General features: G+C 40.1%; 3 protein-coding genes across 3 annotated transcripts in view; 1 reads left to right on the top strand and 2 right to left on the bottom strand.

The window, feature by feature from the left end:
• Positions 1–4,437, bottom strand: part of arhgap39 (Rho GTPase activating protein 39) — a 135,744-nt gene extending 131,307 nt beyond the window's left edge. The window contains exon 1 of the mRNA XM_088918640.1: positions 4,287–4,437. Coding sequence (XP_088774766.1) covers positions 4,287–4,297 — 11 coding nt within the window. The 5' untranslated portion in view covers positions 4,298–4,437. The remainder of the gene's footprint in view (positions 1–4,286) is intronic.
• A 1,293-nt stretch (positions 4,438–5,730) lies between these two features.
• On the top strand, positions 5,731–8,249 carry c6h8orf82 (chromosome 6 C8orf82 homolog). Its single transcript, XM_088919668.1, has 3 exons — positions 5,731–6,195; positions 6,793–6,841; positions 7,381–8,249. The coding sequence occupies exons 1-3, from the start codon at positions 6,034–6,036 to the stop codon at positions 7,884–7,886; spliced, it is 717 nt and encodes a 238-aa protein (XP_088775794.1). The 5' UTR covers positions 5,731–6,033; the 3' UTR covers positions 7,887–8,249.
• Positions 8,250–10,305: 2,056 nt separating this feature from the next.
• LOC148832818 (protein THEM6-like) lies at positions 10,306–19,494 on the bottom strand. The gene is made up of 3 exons (XM_088919667.1): positions 19,424–19,494; positions 16,491–16,995; positions 10,306–14,128 (listed from the first exon to the last, which is right to left on the bottom strand). The coding sequence occupies exons 1-3, from the start codon at positions 19,429–19,431 to the stop codon at positions 14,021–14,023; spliced, it is 621 nt and encodes a 206-aa protein (XP_088775793.1). The 5' UTR covers positions 19,432–19,494; the 3' UTR covers positions 10,306–14,020.
• Positions 19,495–19,733: the final 239 nt, after the last annotated feature.

Below are 19,733 nucleotides of genomic sequence, written 5' to 3' on the forward strand. Positions count from 1 at the left end.
TTAAATAGTTGTCCTGTTTGCTTTTCCATTTCATGTTCAATAAACAGCAATGGAAACAAGAATGATTGCTTATCCAGATTATTCTGGTATCTACAAGCAACAGACCCATAGAAATTCCAATAATGAAGCAGATAAGCTCATCTTGGTTCATATTATTGTAACTCTGTTTCTGTCTCTGAAAATTCATTCCACACAAAGTAACAATCATGAATTGAACACTTGGTGTTACATGTACCTACAGCTTGGAATACCTGGAATGGATTGGACAGCTTTGCACCGGGAATCTTGTTTCTATCTGAGAACTGTACTAGATTTGCAAACACCAGCTATCAGTCAAAGCTAAGGCTTTGGCTTACTGTAAATCAAAAGAATCTGCTCAGGCTGAAATCCTAAACAACAACATTCTTACAAAGGATGGTCGCTCACTTGTTTTCTTGTTTTTTTTTCTCACCATCTTTGCAAATTTGAGAATAAATGGAAGGATATTTAGATATATAGTCCTGTTTTATACCATACTAAATAATCTCCACAGAGGTGAAGGCAACAGGGAGAAATCTAGCTATAAAATAGGTCAATCATGAGGTGCAGTATGGAGAAAGAGATATGTGTGTGTAGATGAAAACATCAGTTTCTGTGCTGAGCCCTAGAAAGTCATGAATAGAGAAAACAAAGTGGCCACACATTTCATTCAGGTAGGTTAAAGGTCACAGAGAGTTATTTAACTATTCTTTTCTCCCATTTAAATTTTCTCTTCTTCCATAGTAATATAACCTTTGCTCAAATCCTTATCTAAAGGTGCTAATTAACAGAGGACTCTATATTTACACTGCACACTGCAAAGGCTTAAGAAACCATGCATTATTGTTCCAAGTCCCCAGCATAGTTAGTGACTGTATTTTTCAGCAAAGTTCTTTACCCTGGCATCATCATAGTCCACTTGACTTGTAAGGCCCTCACCAGGGGTCAATCTGTGATAACCCCATCCAGGAGCTGCTAACATTCTTAACATTCTCAACCTGCTTCATGCTCAGACACCGAGAAAAAACTCTGGTCCCATGACTCGTTTGGGCTGCTGATGGAGATCAACTCTTGAATTTCATTTTTAATTGCAGCAGAGTTCTCCACATGGCGTGATTTCAGCACAGCACTGTGAATGCACAAGACCTGTAGCACTGCCTCCCTCCTCACTGCCTCACCTTGAGCGCAAGGCACCCAGTGCATGGCAGAGGCACCCCACACAGTCTGAAGCATCTGACCAGTAAATGTCTTCCTTTGAGAGAAGGAGAATTACTCCTGCTGGATTACTTTTGAAGCCCAGGGAGAAAAAAAAGTGTAAGTGTGTGAGGAAACAATTAAGGACAGCACTAATGATTTTCTGATGGACTGCCTAGACAAAGCCAAGCCATTCCACAGATCAACACCGTGAGAGGCTGTTTTCCTCTAGTGTGGGCAGACTTCATTATCCCTGCAAATCAATGTCCAGGGAAAACACTCAGGTCTCCACACACACTACACATCTAGGCCAGGAGTCTCCATTCCTGATCTCAGAGGACTGATGTGTCTGCAGGTATTCTAGTTCTGTTAACAGCAGTAGTACCAGAAGAGCTGGGAGAAGCTGTTAAACTGGTCTAATTAATCCAGTAATGAGCTGATGAAGTAAGGTCATTAGGAGCCCAGCTGGACTTAAAACCTGCAGCCCTCCAGTACCTGAATCGGAGATCCCTGTCTTTTAAGCAGTGTTATCATGTACTGTATATCTGTATATGCAGTACTGTATATCCTTGTCTATAATACGTTTTTTTAATAGCACACATATCAACATCATCAAAGCATGTGCACATAGACATGCCTGTTCCTGGAGTTTTTTCACTCCTACATTGTTGGAAAAATGCAAGAAGAGGACTCCTCCCTGATCCTCCTAGGGGTCTAGTGTACACACAATGAAGATCTGCATCCTGCACAATGAAACCAGCCTTCACTACCGGCTTGTGTAGCATGACTGCGGTCCTTTAGCACTGAGAATAAGGGATAAAATCAACTTTGCCTTTGCACATTCAAATCACCTTTATCTTCTAGTTAATGATCTGAGCCATTGCCTCACAGGTAGCTAAATGCAGCTCAACAGAAACAGAGCTTGAGGCATTAGCATGTAAATTGTAGAGGCACGGATCCCATTACGACATGCATGATGCGCTTCAAGTTTCTCTGCATCTCCACAATAATAAGACAGCAGTCAGTGTCCGGTCAGGCTGAACGAGGTCTATATGCACTATACAGGATCCCTACTTACTAGGTGTGACATGGGCGCAGAGCGGAGAATAGAGGCTGCTGATTAACAGCGAGGTCTTTCTATTACACGCGTATACTGTGTGCTGCTGCTTGAGGCCGGTAAGGCGGTACAGCGAACTAAAACATCGCACCACTCTCCCAGTCTCTGCAGCAACAGTTCGAATGCAAAACATCTGATTTCAAGAAAAGAGCCCAAACCAAACCTTTTTTTAATTTAAAAAGGCGGCGAGAAAAAATTACGTGTAGGGTGTTAACGGGAAAGAGGTAGTTTTATATCGTATCTGAATGCAGTCAGGGAGATAAGGGAAATTAAAATGTTAGAAATACTGTCCCCTCAGTAATGCGGAACATATTATACATGATTGATATGAGCAGAAACGGCAGAAGAAAAGGGTATTAAAAGCGACAGGTGCATTACTATACGCTGCATTACAGAAGGGCAGCAACAACAGAGAGAGAGACGCTCGGAATTTTGCAGCTGTGCGCGGTCTGGCTGCGGATACTGTAGCTCCCCCTCCCAGTTTTCACGCACCAAAAGCTTTCCAGTCCACGCTGAACCACACTAAAATATCAGGGAACCAAACAGTCCACTCACGGGGAAGGGCTCGTGCCGTGCACATCACCCCCACCTCACACACACTGACAACACTTTCCTTCCCGACAGGTGCCAGCGCTTAAACACCGAATACAGTACGTGCGCAGTATGTGAGAGAGCTACGCCCGTTTTTGCAATGGGTTCACCCTGGAACTGTAACGAATGCATAACACGAGTACTAAACAGAGGCGATCACGTTTCTCACAGTCCTTGACTTCTCCTGCGAACACAAGTTGCCACAATTCCCACACACAAAAATGAAGGACCATATTCCAGTGTGGGAGGACTTCCAGTCCGAATCTCGGCTATATGAATGGATTGCAAACGCGCCGCTTTTACCTCCCTAGAGAGCAAGCGACAATAAAAAGGTGATGTACAGACTGCTTCTACGGCACTGGGGACACTCGCACCCCACGATCTCGCCAGGGGAGCACTCGTCAGTCTTGATGGGATCCGAACTGGGCCTGGGAAATAATTACATAACTTCCTCTTTCCACCGTGACATTAGGACTGAGCGCTCTGATCTGTCGCGCGTCGCTTCCCATTTGAAATTCTTATTAACAGCCGCACCACATAAACACAGGCGCGGCGGAATCTCAGCCAGCGCCAGTGGCTCATGGTAGCTTCCCATCGCGGCATAATGCATTGGAAACTGCTGGATAAATCTCACTACATAATACATGACATCGCCCTCCATGCACAAACACAAACTGTACACCTTTCTTTCAGTGCAGATACAATCATTTAAAAAGAGGCAGCCGGACAGTAAAAAAAAAAATCAATATATTTGGTCTTCATCACAGATACGAGTTTATTACGTTTCTACGTTTATTTTAAAAATATTAAACCTCTAAAAAAACTGAATCAGCTGTTAAAGGGTTTACAGTATTAAACCTGAAAGTAAACAACTATTATTGACACGCAGGAGCGAGGCTCGGAAGGGATGCTAGCTGGCTCGGGAGCGCGCAAACCTCCCCTAGCTCCACAGTTGTCGTCGCTCTGCCGTTAACGCGCCTCATGCCTTTTGAAACATCACTAGCGAGAGATCGTGAGGCGATACACCCGCGGCCCAGCCCAGTTCGGATCTGCAAAGGTGAAACGGAATCAGGGAGCACAAACGCAGTGAACAGCAAGCATTATTACGCTTTACAAGCGCCACCTCGGTACAGGTGCATGCGTTAAGATGGAACAGCTTTCTAAAGACAGAGGCGGCGACCTGCACGCATGCCGACAGAAGGAGAGCGCTCAGCCCCGGCTCCAGTAGTGGTGATGGGGAGGAAGCAGAGACCGGGACACCAACTTGAAAGCACCACAGAATCCCAACTTTGCAATCAACGAGAGACACGTCTCGACTTCCCTACAGACAGGGTGTGATACAATTAAAACTAATCGGCGGTCTAACCTCTCTGCCATGTTCCCGGCGTTTCCCTGTTAAAATCCGTAATTAATAATCCCTGGAATGCAACCCATGGTGCCGAAGGATCCGCCGCCGCAGTTGGTCGCTTCTCTTGCTGATGGAGCATGCACTGGCTCTCCGCGTCTCCGTCACCACCGACAACCTGACGTCACGCAGCCCCCCGAGGGCGAGCACGCACGGAAAACTCAACCGTTGTCATGGAGGCACGGCAACGCCACCCTGGGAACTCTGGGAATTGCAGTATTGGTGGTATACCAAGACTGCAGTGTAGTGTGCACTCTTTAACTAATGCATACACATTTAATCTGTCACTTGGTCTTCACAAAATCTTTTGGCAAACAACAATATGAAAAAAGCTAAAATAGCTACACTGCCATTATGATATCAAATCATGCAAACCCTAATGAATGGGCTAATGAAGCCCACTGAACCACAGCACTACGAAAGAATTATTATGAATGGATATTCCCATTGTTTGAAAGACTCCGGAGCGCCCTTGGTTTTCAACATTTTAGTGAACAGTGTAAGAAATTTTAGATTTTTGTGCTTCGTGATATACTGTATCTGTGATTAGCAATGAAATAACGAAGAAGACAGAAATTGAAACACGTCTTAAATATTAAAGACCAGGATGTTTGTCTGAAGAGGACTGTTAAATTGCCATCAGGTTTATCACTGTCAGTTCTGTCAAACGCACACCTCTGTAGTCTAAATGTTATGAATTAAACGGAATACTTTCATGACTAATGTATTCTCATACACTGGCTGACTGTGACTGGAGTGCCCTCTGCTGGTGATTTCAAAATACAAGACTGTTCAGTAAAAGTAACAGTACCCACATACTGTAAAACAGAGATTAAAAAACAGCACATTATAGTAGTTTAACGTAACTATCCGAAAGTAAAAATCCCCGAAATAATAAATAGTCATTGCAAAGATACTATATTTCTCTAAAATATAAAAAGTCATATACCGACTTTAATGGTTTGATTAGACTCTCGTGAGAATGTATTACGTTGGTGTAATAAAGTGATTCAATTTATTTAATTTTGAATATTAAACAGGCCTCCTCCATTTTTAATTTTAGATTTCATTAAATATTAATCTTCATTTTGAACTCAGAAAATAAGTATTATTTTTTTAGATGTTATGACTAAAAGCATACAAAAGCCAATGGATTTCTAGTGACTATAACAAATGTACAGTATGTGATAATTTAATAGTGCTAACCACCAAATGTTTAATTACTATCTGAAACAAAATTACAAATTATAAAATTTTCATTGCTTTCGAACACTAAAATGGGCTCTAAAATTTATGTATCCCATAAAGAATTTGATTCCATTTAGATGACACTCTGGACGACATTCGGATGACATTCCGATATTTAGTCGGAACCAAGGAAATTTATTCTTAGTTTCCCTTCTCTAGTGTTACAGACGGAACGTCCCCCCCTACCCAAAGTAAACTACGTAGAAAGTGGATTTCGCAGCTGGCGTTATTATGTTTTGAGGGAAAGGACTGTTGTTATTCTGTAGCACCAGGAATCTTTCTGATTTGGACAAATTTTACGAAATCAGAAAGGGGATTCTATTCTTACTAAACCGCTGATTTTAAGCTGGTTATATAAAAAACACTGTTTTCGCGTTGTTACATTTTTGTGCAAAGAATTACTTTAGGTAGTACGAACACCATTTAGCGACTCGGACTTTGTCCGTTGTGTAAATTTGATATGATCTTTCCTTTGTGGGTACGTCGGTTGAAGAGGGGCGTCCTGTTTAGTGCCGTGCGGACAGCAGCCTGCAGCGTTCGGGGAAATGTCACTTACATTCAGGGTCAAAGCCCAGAGCCTCGCATTCGGGAATACTTCTACTATATCGACCACCAAGGCCAGGTGACTCAGACGCTTTGAAAGCAAAATTTGAAACCAGCCCGTTAAAGCAAAAAAAAAAACAGGTTTTATTAAACGTTACATTGTGATGTTCGCACTTATTTTTTCTTAATTTTCTGAGAGAAATTACGTTCTGAAATGTTTTTACTTATGAACTTTAACATGGTATTTCTGCAGCAAACATGTAAAAGAAGCAAAAACAATGAACCCACTACACAGAGCTTAAAGTGTATTTATGGTTTTTATTCTTTAAAGAATGCTTACATGTATAAAAAAGGGTAATTAAAACACATTTGGAAAAGAAAATCTAAGTATGTTCTCAGTTTAATAAACAATGAAGGAACAACAGATACGTTATAAAATACACAAGAATGATCTTTACACTGGTTCTGAAGGACTTGATAATTTTTTGACAGGTTAAATTAAAGTGTAGCTGATTTAAAGTCTTTTACTGTAGTACTGTTTTTTTTTATTTGGAAGCGTCTTTTTTTAGCATTTCTATATTATCTTTGCCAATTAGTATTCAGTCAGTGGTATGTGTCAATGTGAGTGCCTGTGGCCACATTCAGGATCTTTCATGTTGATGTGTATCCTCTGCAGCTCTTCTTAGATGACACCAGAGTGAAGAACTTCATCACTTGTTTCAAAGGTACAGTCTGCCCATGATATAACACTCTTGTCTGCAGACCTCTGACATATTTTCTATATATACTTCATATATTTAGTATACTATACTTTTGTATATATTTCTTATTGGAGGATGAACAAAAAATGTTGATTGGTATTATAATAGCTTTACTTCTGACAAATTTCATTGATGAAATGTGAATTGGGGATCTACATGAAGGAGTTTTTTTTATTACTGTGGTATTAAATCTGAAATCTAAAGTTAGCAGGCATATGGTGGTTTAAAGGCATATAATATGGTTTACATTTCTAATATAAGGTCTAAAAATCATGCTGTTCACATAGTGCACACAAATACAGTGCATTTGAGGTAAAACAATTCTCAGCACCAATGTGAAATTAGTAACCATGACAAATACATATGCAGCACACCAATAAACACACAGGCAGTTGAAAAAAACAGACAATAACCACATATAAACATTTTTAAATGAAAACAAATGTCCTTAAAATTGGATCAGGTGATTTTTATTATCTTACTTTGGCTCCACCTTTCCACAGATCAGCACTTCCTGGTTTTCTTCTTCAGCCGGCTGTGCCGGAATGAGACTGGGCGCTATCAGGACTCCTTCCCCTTCCTGTCTCTCTGTGGCCGCGAACGAAATTTTGTGCGCTGTGACGACCGGCCAGTCGTCTTCACGCAGATCCTGGGTGCTGAAGAAGAAGAGAGGGGTGGAGAAGTGGTCAGTGAGGCTGCAGAGGTCCTCTCTTTCTGTGGTGGGGGCAAGAAACTATCTGTTCCCTTCCGCCCCCATTGTCTCTTTATGCACCCCAAGACTGGACGACTGTACCATCCCAGTCCCGAACGGGCAGGGGCTGTAGGACTGGTGCGCTCTGCTCTCGCCATTGAGCTCAGCTCCTGCTTTGAGTATGCTCCTGGTCAGGCCCAGACTGGCCAGCCCACTCATTTCCACTGGGCAGGCCAGCGTCACAGACTTACTAACGAGCTGGCCGTCCACTTCACACTTGGTCCAGGAGCTGAGCGGCTATCTGAGCCCAATGAGTGAAGTGTTGGGGACATAGTGAGCTCAGAGAGATTGATGCCTGCACTTTATCTCTGTCTGGATTACTTGATAATAAAGAGTAAAGATGTTGTGTGGTAGGCTTTCATTTAGTAATAATAGTAATAATAAAATAATCTGGTTGTTCTGTAGATTACAGGGCTCTGGCTACAGGCTACTGAGTATCAATACCAATGATCTTCAGTGATAATTTGGTCTTTACGCTTTAGGTCAGTATGCCCTGAATTCTGGAAATCTAAATGATGACCATGTCATAGAGCAAAGTATACATAAAGAAACTAGAAAGACCATGTCACTGATTCAGGTAGTCTTCAAATATTACTGCTAAATAAAACAAAATAGAATTATACCTCAGTCTCATGTATTTTAGAATTTATATTGCTTTTTGCTTTTCAGTATGCTGGAACTGTTGCATTATATATGTTTCTGTTCATGAAACAGTGCAGTTTCAATAGTTTTGAAGAACAACTAAAGGTTTTAGGTATACAAACGAAGATGGTGTTGCACAAAGGTGAAAGGTCCATTGTTGAAGAATTAAGATTTATACTGATATACTGAAAATATACTTTTCTTAAATCTTTTCAGATGTGAATCATTTTCTTTTCTAATTTACATCCTCTGTAGCTTTCCAGCAATTGGTTTGTGAGGAAACGTTTTGAATTTAATTTAATAGTGTATTCTTGTGCAATCTACGTGTAGTTGCTGCCAAAATAATTCTGATTGGATAATATGGGGTAACAATTACACAAGTTTATTTATTCATAAGGACCCCATCCTCACAATGAAAATTACTTATTTTTATTTTTTAATTTTAAATGTGGAATTGTTACTTTTATTTTATACATCACTTTATACCTTATCATTTCGGAATTACCAGTTCTTACCTGTGCAACAGACCAGCACAGGGGAAATAGGGTAGCTCACGTTACAATAATATCCTTCATTAGAAAGCAAAAGTTCTATAGCAACCTCTAGCCTGTCCTGGAAGGACAGGGTTCAAGGCAGGACTACACCTTCAATGGGAATTAAATAATACAATACCGAACATGTCTACTAGAAGTCTACTAAATGTCTACAGGACACTCTTCATGCTTGGGCAAACATAAAAACAAGGAATATTAAAAAAGTAATGCATTAATGCATCCTTCAAAGGCAGGTTTGGACTTCATTAATAGTTCTAAATTAACAGAAATTCTATGCTGTTTTAGAGTACAGTTGGGTAAGCATTACAGGGTCACAGAAAAGACAAAAGCAGTCTTACGTTTTGATGTTTGTGACCGTGCTAACTTTGTCTCTTGTGGCAAGGGATTGTCACCTAATTGAGAGCCTACTGACAACAGACAATAAGTGAATATGATCTTTTTGGCACTTATTGTGATCCATATACGGCGATATTAGTAAACATTAGACAAATTCCATACCTCATCACTTTCACTTTAACATAGGTGTAAGAACCACCCAGTCACCTGGATTCTTCTGTTCTGTAAACTGAATATGACCGCACTCCATCTATAATTCGATACACACATGGGAGGTCTATCTCATCAGCATAATTCAAAGTAGAGTGAAGCTTTGAATCAATAAACCATCTATCCGTTTCCTAACTACTTCATCCAGTTCAGGTTCACAGAGGAGACAGAGGCTGCACCGGCCAGCAGTGGGCACCAGCCCATTGCAGGACACACACTCACACACCAGGGCCAGTTTTCTCAGAAGCCAATTAACCTATCCGTATGTTTTTCGATGTGGGAGGAAACCAGATCACCTAGAGGAAACCCACTCAAACACTGGGACAACATACAACTCACAGACAGCACCCTAGGTCTGGAATTGAGCCGAGGGTCCCAGCATTGCAAGGCGGCAATGCTAAGCACTGCAGCACCTTTTCTAATTTTCTTAATTACATTTTTTCTGTTATTTTCTTGAGTGGGAACTTTACACTGGTGAAGCTTACAAGCTTCCTTATAAATGTCCTTATCAATGGCTCATTTTTATAGGAATCAGAAACATGCTATTTTTACTCATACAAAAGTACAGATATAAATGAGCAATAGTTTCATAAGCATAATTTTTAACATTTTCAGGGTTGAATCAGACCTTTGTTATATGGCAACATATGAAAGTTGTAAACATCCATTGAAAGGATGCAATTATTATTTAACATAATGCTTTTATTACGTTGAACAGCCATTTAAAGCAAACTGAAAAGCATTTGACAGGAGTACATTGGCTCAGCAAAATGAGTACAATTAGTGGTCAATTACAAGTCAGATTTGATACACTATGTATCAAATAAGAATTATACAGGAAAAGTTTAAGACCCTCTTATAAACCCTTCTCCATTACTGCCTTAGAAGCAAGATGTATACATTTTATGCTGATAAATGAATACACATACAACACAGTACATGCAAACAGTGTAAGCATTTATTAATAACATTGGCAAACAACTTAATCACAAATGGGAAAAAAATGTTCAAAACACAGTGCATTATGAAATAATTTAAATCAATTTTCCGGAAGGAGGTAGCATCCATATTGACAGCTGTGCAATAAAATTAGTCTAATTGTTTTTAAATGGAAAACAAAACCAGAGCAGCTCAGAAAAATATTCAAAGGGGGCAACAGAAAAGTCACAATATAAGGACAAAGTAGTTTCACGTTTTGTATTGAACCTTTAGGCTGATTGTGTTCTAGAGGACTCATTCTTACGGTTTAACAGTGCTTTAGCATCATTTAAATGTTTCAATTCAGTCTCCACTCGCCCAGCTAGATCATCTATTAGATGTTGAAATTTAATATAAAGTTCCTATTCCATTTGTTCATCCTCTGTTGACTTTCAGGGTACTGAGCGTTCATTGTTCAAATCTATTAATTATTCCCTGAATTTACTTTGTGTTGCTCTTAATGAAACAGTAGTAGGAAAGTAAATGTGAATTTAATCCAAGTGTTGAAAAGCTACTTTAGGCCAATCTGACTATAGTAGGATGTGGCACTCTTCGGATGAAACATTGACCCGAGGTTCTGACTTTTGGTCACTAAAGATCCCATGTTTATAGTTGTAAGAGCAGGGGTAAATAATCCCATTGTCCTATTAAATTCCCTTTTTGCCCTGCACAATCCAAGTGACCTAAATTTCCTTAATTCAACTGGTGATGTTTCTCTCATCTCTACCTGATCTACTGTTTATTGAGGCTTCTGTACATCACCCAGCTACAAGCTGCATTTAAATGATACAGTACATGAATTTTGCTCTCGCCTATATGTGAATCACTTTGGGATGAAAGGAGCTGTAGAAATGCAAGCCATTGAAACCCAGAAATTCAACAGGGCTATTCAGCTATTAAGTCCACAGCGAGGAATCCACAGAGCTGTAGTGCAGACTGATATTGCACCAATTCATTTAACTACAAATATATATTTAAAAACATACACATTCTCCAAATCCTGTATATAAAACTGAGCATCACAGAAAGACATTTTTTTACATCACCACACTATATAAACATTTATATACATATAGTGCATATAGTGTACTTTCAAGTATTACAAAGTGAGATCACAAACATAGACCATTCATATCATAATGATATTTAGTCTTCAATTACACACCTTGTAAATTTATGTTTAGAAATAATTCATAGCTGCAGTTTTGATCTCGTGTAAATAATTGTAAACCACTGAAAAAAATCAGTGTGAATAACCTTAATTGCCAAATTGAGAGACATGTTTAAGACGTTATGAATTCCATTTCTTATGGTGGTCTGCCGGTCCACCTTTGACAAAAGAAGTAGGATAAATACTTCTTGAAAGTATCAATGGCTGATGTAACTTGCAGAGAGCTAATAATGTTATTTTTCAGCATTTCAGCATGCAATTAAAACAAAACTGCTTCTTGTCTGCGCATGTAACTCTATAATCGCAAAACATTTACATCTGATAGAAGAGGTAAATTCAATCTTTGTGGTTTCCCTCCTCGGCTCTTTCTTTTTTAAACAAATGTTGGAATCCTTCTTTTTATCAATTGGTTAATTGATAGATTTGAACTACAACGTTGCACTGCAGAACATTTAGGGGTTGATGCTATGACCGACCTACTGCTACAAAATGACCCTGCAAAATTTAAATTGCCACAATGCCCTACATCAGAATAATAGATATGCAAATTATTTAAGGTGCCATAAATCTTAAACATCACCATGTGCATTGGGCTCTTTAGCAGCAAAGTCATCAAAACACACTGTAACACCTGTTCCATAAAATGAAGTAGTCCTTAAATGTGCAGCACTATTTCCTGGCCAGAAGGCTTTTCTTTTGTTCACAGCAATAAAGATGTTACCAAAAATTATAAACCAGGAGCTGTTAGAAGAATCCCATTAAATACCTCCTTCACTGAGCAAGAAGAGAAATGAAACTACTTTTGTTTGTTTGAAACTGTTTGTTTGTTTTTACCTATGATCTCCATAATATATCTTCTTTTCTCAAATGCATATTCATTTCATGTGCATGCTGTCCTGTTGTGTCAGTATTGTTATGTGTGTACAAAAAATGTGGAGTGTTATCTTGTTATGACCCTTATTCCACTGTCTTGCAAACCCCCTGTCTACATCTTGTTAATTAAATGTTAACAAACTGGACAGATAACTCATTCTGCTGAGACAGAATCTTTCAGGGTGGGCCAGAGGGTTTGAGGTTGTCGCTTACGATACAAAGACAAAATGCGAGGTTCATTTTTGTGGCGCGTCCTTACGTTACAGCTAAACTCAGCATGGCAGAGAGCTCTTTACAGATGCATCTGCCAACATAAGGAAGTAAATAGTCTAAGAGGTCAAACAGACCTCTGCAGGTATCGGGGGTCAATGTAGGCAGGAGGACCATGATGCAAGTAATGAAAAGGCGGCAGCTGGCAGGTAAGAAATCAAAGCAGAAGTGACAGAGCAGAGCAGGCCTGCATCAGGAGCAGGAGGGGGGATTGTTGTCCAACATTCTCCCAACAGATGACGGTGTGCCAGATGGTCTGAACCAATTCTTCAAAGGCACAGCCAGGGATAATGCCCCCCATTCCCAAGACACCTTGTGCCTCACAAGACTGCACCCTGACATCCTCAGCCTGATCAATATAATATCAAAATCATAGTGCAGATAAATGAAGTCACAAAGGCAACGTGCCATTGTTGCCTTTTTGTATGCTATTGTCTGTGCATTGTGGCACCTCGGTCTTTAAGATGCAGTTCCAATAAAACCAGCGTATATCAGCACAGAATAGCAAAAATACATTGTGATATACAACTGTTGATGCTCTGAGTTAAATGACAGCTATGTAAAGGCACCTCATTTTCAGGTTTTGCACTTCTAAGTCTTCCAGATCCCAGCCCATTCCCACATTTTACTCTTAATTTACTCACATTCCAAAGCAAACTGCATAGTTTAACGATGACAAGGTGCTAATTTGATAGTGGGAACAGAAGGTCAGGTTAACACGATTTTTGACATACGCTGCTCTCTTTGGTTATTTTATAATGCTTTTAGCCACATTATCACAGCTGCAAATCATTTTGAACCTAATCTGTCATCTTCCCCTAAACATTTAAGAATGTCTCATCTCACCTCAATGAGGCATTTCATTTCAGCTTTTCATTTAATGAAGATTTAAAACCTTGTAGGACAGCGACTTCATATGCATTAAAGTGCTCTTAGTTTTCTGCCATCTGAGAACCCTTCAGCATGGTATGTTCCCTTTGAAATTTTGTAGTGCAGGATAAAATCACATTACATAAAAACCTTTATATGCGGATCTATCATAAATCCAACACAGCCCACAAGTACATAATTTACAAGGCAGCTGGTCATCATTAACAGGAAGCATCATGCTCTCTGAAACAAGGAATTTGCCAACCAGCGATTCAGAGTAAGAGACTACAGTACTTATATTTAATCTTACTGGGCTCTGAATGGACATGTGCCAGCACATTTTCTGATCAGATGCTTGCGAAAGAAAGCAGATTTATGCTCTGGCCCGGGGAATTACAGTAGCTAGGTTAGGACAATCCATTGGTACAGTATCTCTCCTGTATGGAGCTGCCTCCTCTATGGTCTTTAACCTGTAATACAGAGCCCTCTCACTGCAACTTCCCATCTGGGCTGTTCTCTGCCTTCAGAGCTTGGCTGCTGGCGTTGTTGTAGCTTATCCAATGCTGCAGCTCCTCAGAGAACTCAGGACTCTCCACCTAGAAGGGATACAGAGAAACAGACCTCATGTCATTAAGGCCAACCCTTTTGTTCTTGTGTGTAGCATGTTATTGTATGCTTTCTCCATGGCATTCTATTGGCACTTTCTGCTCAGACTGAAACAAGAGGCATATCATCTTGTAACTACCTCTGAGTTTACATATCCACTTACTGAAAGACACCACATTTATATTTAAACTTAATGGTTTCCAAAAACAAATGTATGAGAAAATTGCTCATATGTGAATGACGGAGTTTACAGAATACATAGAAAACAGGGTTTCAAGTACTGAAGTACTGTACTGTATATACAGTACAAGAAAAATGTAAGTCTTTCCAAATACAGGCCAATTGTCTTCATGCATTTGTATGGAGGATGTTATATAGGTATGGCTAAAGTATACAGTAAGAGTTTATGAAGAGCCATCTTCCTGAAAATCAGCAGAAGAAATGATTATATATATTTTGATTTCATCACTTTCCTAATTTGTGTTACAGTATTTTGTTCCCATGTACTGGCCTCCATCAGTAAAGTGTTACACAGGGGAAAACATACTATTGGAGTGAAATGTTGCTGATTATATATACACCTGCAGTGACAAGAAAAGATTGAACACGCTACATTGGTCTGTATTCCTGTATATATATGTGTTCTAAAACATAAATAGATATATAAGAAAGTTTTATTAAACATTTACAAGAAACCTGATTGTGTAAAACACAAGGACATAAGATACATTTGGATCACTTATTTTTTTAAAAAACAGTACATTTTCTTATACAATATGTATAGGTATGTGAACCCTTAGGACTTAGTGGCACTGGTGGCACCTCTTTGAGCAGAAATTTCCTTTAACTGTTCATCAGTCTTTCACACTGACTATTAGAAATTTTGGCCTACAGTTAATTCTTCCTTACAGAACTGATTCAGGTCAGTGGCAGTGGTCAGACTTTGACTTGACCAATGCATCCATCCATTTATTTTCTAACCCCTTCATCCAATTTAGGGTCAGGGGGGAGCTGGACCCTATAATAGAAAGCAAGGGAATTGCAGGGAACGCACAGACAGGCACATACTCACACCTAAGGCGATTTTTTCCATGTAGTCTTTGGACTGTGGGAGGAAACCAGGAAGCAAACCCATGCAACCAAGGGAAAAACATACAAACTCCACACGGATAGTACCAGAGTCGAACCCAGGGCCCCAGTGCTATGAGGCAGCAATGCTAACCACCACGCCACTGCAACTTGGCCAATCTACTGTAAAATATGTATATATATATAACCATATATAACTATATATATATAACTTTTAGATACTGTATGTCTTTGAACATGATGTAGACGTGTTAGGTTTCATAATTCATATACAGATGTAGGTTTAATTAGATCAAGGAAATAGTATGTTCAGACAGGATAGACCTGTTCAGCTCTGGCCTCAACTACATTTGCGGTGCGGTGGCTCTGTGGCTAAGGCTCTGCGCCTGTGGCTGAAAGGTTGCTGGTTTGTATCCCATGGCCAGCAGAGGAATCCTACTCTGTTGGGCCCCTAAGCAAGGCCCTTAACCCCAACTGCTCAGGGGCGCCGTATAAATGGCTGACCCTGCGCTCTGTCCCCAAGCTTCTCTCCTGGTCTGTGTTTTTAATGGAGAGCAAGTTGGGGTATGCGAAAAGACAAATTCATAATACAAGAAGTTGTACTGTATATGGCCAATAAAGTGATCTTATCTTATTCTCTAGGAAGGTGTGGGTAACGTCCTGCTGTCTCCAGTCACCTGACCAGCTGGGAGAAGACAACTGGACAGAAGAAGACTGAAAAAATGAGGAAGCTGAAGCACCTGGGGAAAGAAGACAGCTCCCCTATATTTCATGTCACTAGTGGGGGAAAGAATGACCAATGGATGGACTCCATGAAGTGTGAATTTTTTGGGGGAGTCTGAGAGAGAACCTTTTTTCCATGAAGAGCCTGAAAGGGAGACTTCACTTACAAAAACTGTATTTTTTGTATAATAAAGTAATTTTATTCCTTTATTATGCAGCTGGTAATCAGCTTAGCTGTCTTATAGTGAGGGAACAGAAGTTAAGTTAGTAGCTTAAAGAAGAGCTTAGCCTTTTGGTTTGTGTTCTGGTTTTGGAGTTTCCAAGCACTGTAAATAAAGAGCACTAGTTGTGTACCACATGGATGTTTGTGTGTCAGTTATTCTAGAACAGTCTATAAAAGAACACCCCTTTGGCACACCAGCCCTGTCTGTGTCACGTTAGGAATTAGAAAGCGAGTAGCGAATTGCAATCCAATTGCAGTGAAAACAAGTCCCCTGTTAACCCTACAATATGATGGGAACAGCGGGTCCTCCTCAGTACCTTTCTCTTGCAGAGGTGCTGCATGATTTGGTCTGGGCTGCTGCGCAGGATGCTCTGGCGGCATAGCATGATGGCGGACAGGAAGCCGTCGACCTTGGAGACGAAGCGCTGCTCCACAAAGAAGGCCTTGTCGTCCCAGGCCAGCACACGGCTGCGCAGCTCAAAGGGCTCCCCCAGATGCAGCGAGCGGCGGTAGCGAATGGTGGAGGCCCCCACCACCATGTTCGCCCCCAGTGCCCGCGCTGCCTTGAACATGCCGTTGCGGGTATAGAGGGAGAAGCGGGCGAAGTCGCATTCGCGCAGGTAGCGGGCGTTGTTCATGTGGCCCATGAAGTCGATATCATGAGGGAGCACCCGCCCGCTCCTCCTCTGCTCCGCCAGAACATCCCACACTGGTGGCTGAAAGTAGGCGCGCAGGACCACCACTGCCCCTCGCAGGAAGTACCACACATCTGTGTTGGAGAACAGCAGCAGCAGCACAGCAAGTATCCAAAGCCACATGTCTCTGGCAAAGGACAAAAAAACAAAACACATAATCTAGATTTGCATTCTGTGCTGCCTAAGGACATAGAAAGATTGCTTTATTCAGCAAAGGGTAACATGCAGCTGCAACTATCAGGGACAGCCCGAACAAATACGGTCATGCAATAAGGCGCAACAATTGCCAGGCTCTCTCCTGAGTAAATCTGAGGAGCTTTAACATGGAAGTTGAACAAGTTGAATGGACACAAAACAAAACCTGTTGCACTGTTACACAAAGAACCTGTCTGACTGATAGACCCCGTTTCTCACTTTCATTTTCAGCAGATCAAGCAATCTTTTATTATTATTATTATAGAGCTTTTCTGGACAATCTACTCGAAGCTCTTTACAGGTAATGGGAATTCCCCTCCACCACCACCAATGTGTAGCATCGACATCAACAGCATTGATTTCAAAGTGCACCAGCACTTACCACTCACCACACACCAGCTCTCAGTGGGGAGGAGAACAGAGTGATGAAGCTCATAGATGAGGATTATTAGGAGGCCATAACTGGTAAAGGATGGGCCAAAATTTGACCAGGACGCCGGGGGTGAACACCTCTATTCTTTTCGAGAAAACCAGGACCTCAGTTTTACATCTCATCCAAAGGACAGCACCTTTTTTACAGTATAGTGTCACCATCACTATACTGGGGCATTAGGACCCACATAGACTGCAGGGTGATTTTGAGGTTTTCTGTATTCCTAATAGTATTTCTGTTGTATTGTCTCGTACGCCTAAAAATATGACCACTCACATAAATATACTGCATGCACTCACATATTTTATCTTTTTTTATATTATAAAATCACCTGGTGCCAATTATAGACAAAAACACCTCTGCAGGGTAAATATGTGCCATCACTTTATATTGACATTTTATCAACACAGCAATAGCAAAATAATGATAATGGCTGCACATACATTTTTAGTGTGCTTGTTATTGGGCCTACCTTTTTTATCTGTAGCTATGATAGTCTCACTGATATTTAGAATATTTATTTACAGCTATTTTTTTCAGTTCTTTTTGATCTGTATTGTAATTCTTTAGTGCATTCATAAAGTATTAGACTGAAAATGTTTACATTTTTCCACATTTCCAATAACTGAAATTTTCTTGTTCCAGAGGTGCAACACTGCTACTTGGACTAGCAGCCAATGTTATAACTATTAGTACAACACTGACCACTACCACCTCATTTCCACCTAATTTCAAATGCATGGGTAGTTATGACTCAGGGTATGAGTTTCTGGTTAAGTCTGGGTGCAAAATTAAGTATATATTAAAGCTGTGGTTTGCAGTGCTAATTTGATTAGGCTCTGCAAACCGCAGATTTAACACTGAATCTAAATAAAGTAAGTTGTTTTAGCTAGAATTACAATTATATCACTATATGTATAGTCACTTAGAATGTGTGGTCATTAATGCTTAACACCAGAAGAGGGAACTGGTGAATTGCAACAATTTCACTGAATATTATTGATTTAATAACTTAAGCCGAACATATATAACTTTCTATAGATAGTGTTGCCTAACAATGTTGGTACCGAGGCTTCACCTGTGCCAGAAGATTAGTACAAGAGCAGTCTGCACGTACATCATCGAATACATGTTTTATACTATATGGGTGCACACACTCAATATAAATAGCTTAAATAAAAATAAAAATAGCTTAAATAATCTATTTTTCTTCATATGTTTTTAAGTTCTCTGACAGTTTTTGTTTTATTAATACAAAAGGGAAAAGTAATCAGTTTAACCGGGAATGGGTTAAGGTAGATCACAATTTCGATCCAATGTTCCCCCATACACTTACACTACAGCAGTGATCTGCGCGGTTTTAGAATATAATATGCTACAGTATATCAAAGTTCAGATGTACTTAATGGATCGGAATATTTTTTCAACATTAATTGTAGATGAGAATATGAGAATTTTTAGTGACATTTTTATTACATTAGTTTTATTTAAAAAAGCCTGTGTAACAGTGGTGGTGAAGAGGTCAGGGATGAATGGGAAGTGGTTGTATCTAACATTCAAAATCAAAAGATGCTTGACAGCCGCAACGTGCATTTACGTCACCAGCACCATAGACACTAAGCTTCACAAAGCAGTAAGGCCTGCCTCAACTGACAAATCTCGACTGATATTTTACAGGACTAAAGTCGTAAAACGCAATGAAGAATGGCGCTTTCGAATATTTTTAATACCAGTACCCCGTAGCGTAATGTTAAAAATTCCACTGTAAACCACATTCAAATCCTTACAACGTGGATTACTTCCGTACACAACAAAAATCAGATTTCTAACTCCGCGCAAGAATTTTCACCTGCTGCCTATGTGAGAAATATTACAGAGCCCTGCCTGACAGTATACGGTTTGTATTTTACGAGTTATGTGATCTTACATTTCCATTAGGTAACGCTGCAGCAGACCGGAACCTCCGACGGCTTGTGCTAAAAAAGCCGGTGTTTCAGCTGCCTGTCATACTCCTCATAAATTACTGTGGTAGCGGAAGCAGTAGCGTGAAACTAGTTTAAGCGACGCTGGCTTGGCAGCAGCTTTCAAAATAAAAGACCCTAAATCCTGCCTCATAAAAAATAATCCTGGACCAGTTAAAGTCACATTTATAGCACAACAACAATTTGTGCATCCTCAAAACTAGGTAGAATGTGATAAATAGACCCACAGGTAATAGGAAACTGCCGTTCTTAATT

Source organism: Atractosteus spatula, chromosome 6 (assembly GCF_055471065.1).
Source record: "Atractosteus spatula isolate fAtrSpa1 chromosome 6, fAtrSpa1.hap1, whole genome shotgun sequence".
Lineage (NCBI taxonomy): Eukaryota > Metazoa > Chordata > Actinopteri > Semionotiformes > Lepisosteidae > Atractosteus > Atractosteus spatula.